Here is a 3,872-nt window from a genome sequence, read left to right as displayed (position 1 = left end):
TACATCCAACCGTACAACAAAACATCCATCCATTTCCAACCGTACATCCAACTGCTCATCCAACCATCCAACCGCACATCCAATCATCCAACCGTACATCCAACCATACAGACAACAAAACATCCAACCTTACATCAAAACATCCAACTAAACATCCATCAATCCCTCATAAAACCCAATCACTTGTTGTTTTAATGTTAATTTCCACCTTATTGATTATTGTTCTCAGTGGTTATTGGACCGTTATTGATGATTACAGTCAGAACTCTCTGCTGCTGCAGCAGAACCTCCTGCAGCCCGGTTCCCCACGCCTGTCTAAAATTAGTCCGATGCGCAGAGCTTTTATCGTAAACACAGAGCTGGTGTTTACGCTGTGAGCGAGGCAGAGCTTGGCGGACTGGACCGGGACCACGATGATGAGGTGCCAGGCCTCCGCCATGTGTGGGCCCCTCATCACATAAACACACCGGCAGAGTCCTGCGCCGCCTCGGCTTTCTAACGCCGCTCTCTGTCAAAGAAACTCTGCATGCATGTTTTCAATTAGTGCTAATTTACGTTAAACCTGCTGCTGTCACTTCTCTGGGTGTTCCCGTCCCGTTGTGAGCAGATTGTGATCCAAGGTCGGGCTGGAGCGAGCGCAGGGAGCAGCRTGTCCATCTTTGAGATCCACATCACCCCCGGATACTGCCTGGGTGGGTCACTGCTCTTCTTCTGCTGTTCACATCTCTGCTCACATCAGAAGACAAACAACATCCTGATGGACAACAGCTGCTGCTCGGTTCTGCAGCTCCAGCACTAAGAAAACAAAATAAAGCAAAACAAAAGAAGCAACAGGGCCAACCCYTGTTTTTACAGCTTTGTAAATAGAAAAAAAGGGAGTACATTGCTGCCAAAAAACCTTGAAATTTTGATATTAATTCCAGAAATGTAGGAAACTTGGAAAGTTCCTAGTTTAATAAGTCAAAGATTTGCTAGAAAATATGTTTGTGATTAAGTTCACACGTTTTCTAGAAAAACCTTTAAAGCTGAAAATTTGGTAGAAAAAATGTCAGAAATTTTCAGATCAATCTCAGAAATCTAGAAAAAATATTTGAGTGTGAAAAGTAAAAAATTTACTGTAAAAAAACTCAGAAAGTTGTGAATTTAAAAATGAAGAAGCTTCTGATTTCACTATGAATTGTTGGCAGTAATACGACCACATTAGACAAACTAGAAACTGTTTTATATTTAATAAACTGCATTTATCTTATGACAATTAACAGAAATAAGCAGGTGAAATAAATTACGTGTTCACTGAGTTACAGTCATTTTTTATATTTAATCTCTAAACGTTGCTTTAACCAGATCCTCTAGGCTGTAGCTTCACGTCGTTGTTGACACCAGATGGTTTTGGTTTAGTTTCTGTCCAAACTGCAGGTTGATTTCGGTTCTTCTGTCTCCAGAGTGCGACTTTGAGGAGCCTCACCTGTGCGGCTACAACAACCAGTGGAACGTGAACGTGAACTGGTACGTCGGCGGCGTCCAGCTGGTCCACAACGGCCTGCCGGACGATCACACCTACCACAACAGGACAGGTGAGGCGGAGAGTCCAGCTGCAAACGATTAATCGTGATTAATCAAATAATCATCAACTARYTTAGTAATCGATTAATCGTTAACAGTCTCTAGAAGAGACCATCTGCAGAAAGAACAATAAATCAAAGCAGCAAAGATTTTATAAATGTATTTACATTTAAGATAAAATAAACTTCTTTGTTTATATTTTACCCAAAACTTATCAAATCATCCAGTTTTAGCTTCAAATTCTATCCAATTATTAATCAATTAATCCAAATAATAATCAACAGATCAACCAGATGAAGCAGAAAGATATACATTTTTCATGTTAGAAGTTTTTTTTAATTTTTCTTTGCTACAAATAATTTAGCTATATTACTGTCTTTCAGGCCAAAAATGTTTATTTCTTATTTAAAAAGGAATTAAATTATTTGTTTACTTGTATTTTTATACACATATATTTCTAATAAAGTGTAAAAACGGTTGAAGGCGTCAATTAACTGATTAATCAATTAATCAAAGGCTACTCAATTAGTCTTTGATTAAGGCTAATTAGACTAAACTGATGGATAATCAGCAATATTGATTAAATGATTAATCATCACCTTAATCAATTGACACCCAAACAACCTGCTGAAATAAATMAATGAAGCCGTTTATCTGCTGCTCTCTGTCAGCAGCTCTGTGTGTCTGAACAGAAATCATGACTCAGCATTTTTCACACCTTATATTTAGACTGAAACAAACCAGCAGATTCTCAGCTGGAAACCTGTAATCTGSAGCGTCTGACTGGATTACAGTCATTTAGCTRACCGCTRCGYGGTTCAGAGGAATCTTCCTCCAGGTCTGCTCCTCTTCCTCAGGTCACTTCATGTACGTCGACTCCAGCTACGCCAAGACCTTCAAAGAGGTCGCCACGCTGGTGTCTCCCATGGCGACGGCGCCGATGTCCGGCTGCCTGAGCTTTCAGTACCAGCGAAGCGAGGAGAGAGGGAACATGTTCACCGTCTTCACCCGGGACCGCCTGGGCCAGTACCAGGAGCTGTGGAGAGCCGAGCCGGACAACCGGGTCGACTCCATCAGCCCCCCAGGAGAGTGGACACCTGTGCAGGTGGACCTGAAGGCTCCATACCCAGTGCAGGTCAGGAAACCAGAGCAGCTTTAACTGATGCATGCACTGCTGTGACACCAGGTCAGGCGTTTGGGCTCAGTACGAGTCCAAACAGTTTGCATACGGTTCCGTACTGACCAACAACCCACTGGACCGCGGGGCAGTTTGGGTCTCCCACACAGTCCATTGATAGTTTGACAGAAAGACGTTCCTGCTTCACATTTGTTAGTTTGATGCCATGTCAGGCTGCAGATTGGACTCTGTGGTTCTGCACCAACACATCCTGCACAAGACGCCTGAACTCTTCCAGAATGATGCCAAACCCAAACGACTGGAGCCGATTCTCATCCTGGCACACAAAGCAGAGATAAAACTGCTCTGTCCRTGGAGAGTCTCTGGTTCTGTCCACTGTTCTGACCGGACTGAGGAGCAGAGAGAGGATGTCTCACTCTCCTCTTTTTTTATTACAGTAAACCCACATTTCCTTCTGCTCTGGTTGCAATGAATACGTGAAAGCTGCACACAGGAAACATGCAATATTCTCCAGATTTGTGGCAGAGCTGCCATGCAGCTTCATTTATGATTTCTGTTTGTCCACAGGYGGTTTTTGAAGTGGGCTTTAACAGCCCGAGAGGCGGACATGTTGCTCTGGACGACATTTCCTTTTCTCCAGAGTTTTGTAACAAAGACACAGGTGAGCTGTGGACTTCTGTCTTCATCATGAATCCCAACAAGCCAACAAAAACCCGGGAGATCCGCAGAAATGATTCCTGCCAACATGCTGATCCCTGGCGTTACTTCCACAGAGCCAACCTTCGATCCGTCCGTCGCCAACTGTGATTTTGAATCTGGTCTCTGCCTCTACACCCAGGACCGGAGCGTCGCGTCGTCATGGAGGAGGGTGTCRGTGAAACCCAACATATTCAGGAATGGAGACCACACCACAGGGGCAGGTGAGGGAAAACGGCAAACACGACTTAATGAGATATTGGACCAAACCTTTGAGATTTAGCACATGGATGGTGAAAAATATGTTCATTAAACTGAAATTGAATAAAAAATTAACTAATCAGAAATATTAGTTCCGCTAATGCTAAAATGCTATATTAACATGTTATTCAGTGAAAGCTAATGCTAAAGTGCTATATTAACATGTTATTTAGTGAAAGCTAATGCTGAAGTGCTATATTAACATGTTATTTAG

General features: G+C 42.7%; 1 protein-coding gene across 2 annotated transcripts in view; it reads left to right on the top strand.

Annotated features, from left to right (window-relative positions):
• The window catches only part of LOC103474074 (MAM domain-containing protein 2), a 15,251-nt gene that overhangs the window by 5,947 nt on the left and 5,432 nt on the right, over positions 1-3,872 (top strand). For both annotated transcript variants that reach the window (XM_008424798.2, XM_008424797.2), the window contains exons 4-8: positions 608-692; positions 1,443-1,574; positions 2,421-2,698; positions 3,269-3,362; positions 3,475-3,621. In XM_008424798.2, the coding sequence (XP_008423020.1) occupies positions 608-692; positions 1,443-1,574; positions 2,421-2,698; positions 3,269-3,362; positions 3,475-3,621 (736 nt within the window). The remainder of the gene's footprint in view (positions 1-607; positions 693-1,442; positions 1,575-2,420; positions 2,699-3,268; positions 3,363-3,474; positions 3,622-3,872) is intronic.

The sequence above is a fragment of the Poecilia reticulata genome, linkage group LG12, assembly GCF_000633615.1.
Source record: "Poecilia reticulata strain Guanapo linkage group LG12, Guppy_female_1.0+MT, whole genome shotgun sequence".
Classification (NCBI taxonomy): Eukaryota; Metazoa; Chordata; class Actinopteri; order Cyprinodontiformes; family Poeciliidae; genus Poecilia; species Poecilia reticulata.
The sequence above is the reverse complement of the archived record's forward strand: the minus strand, read 5'-3'. Positions and strand labels throughout refer to the sequence as shown.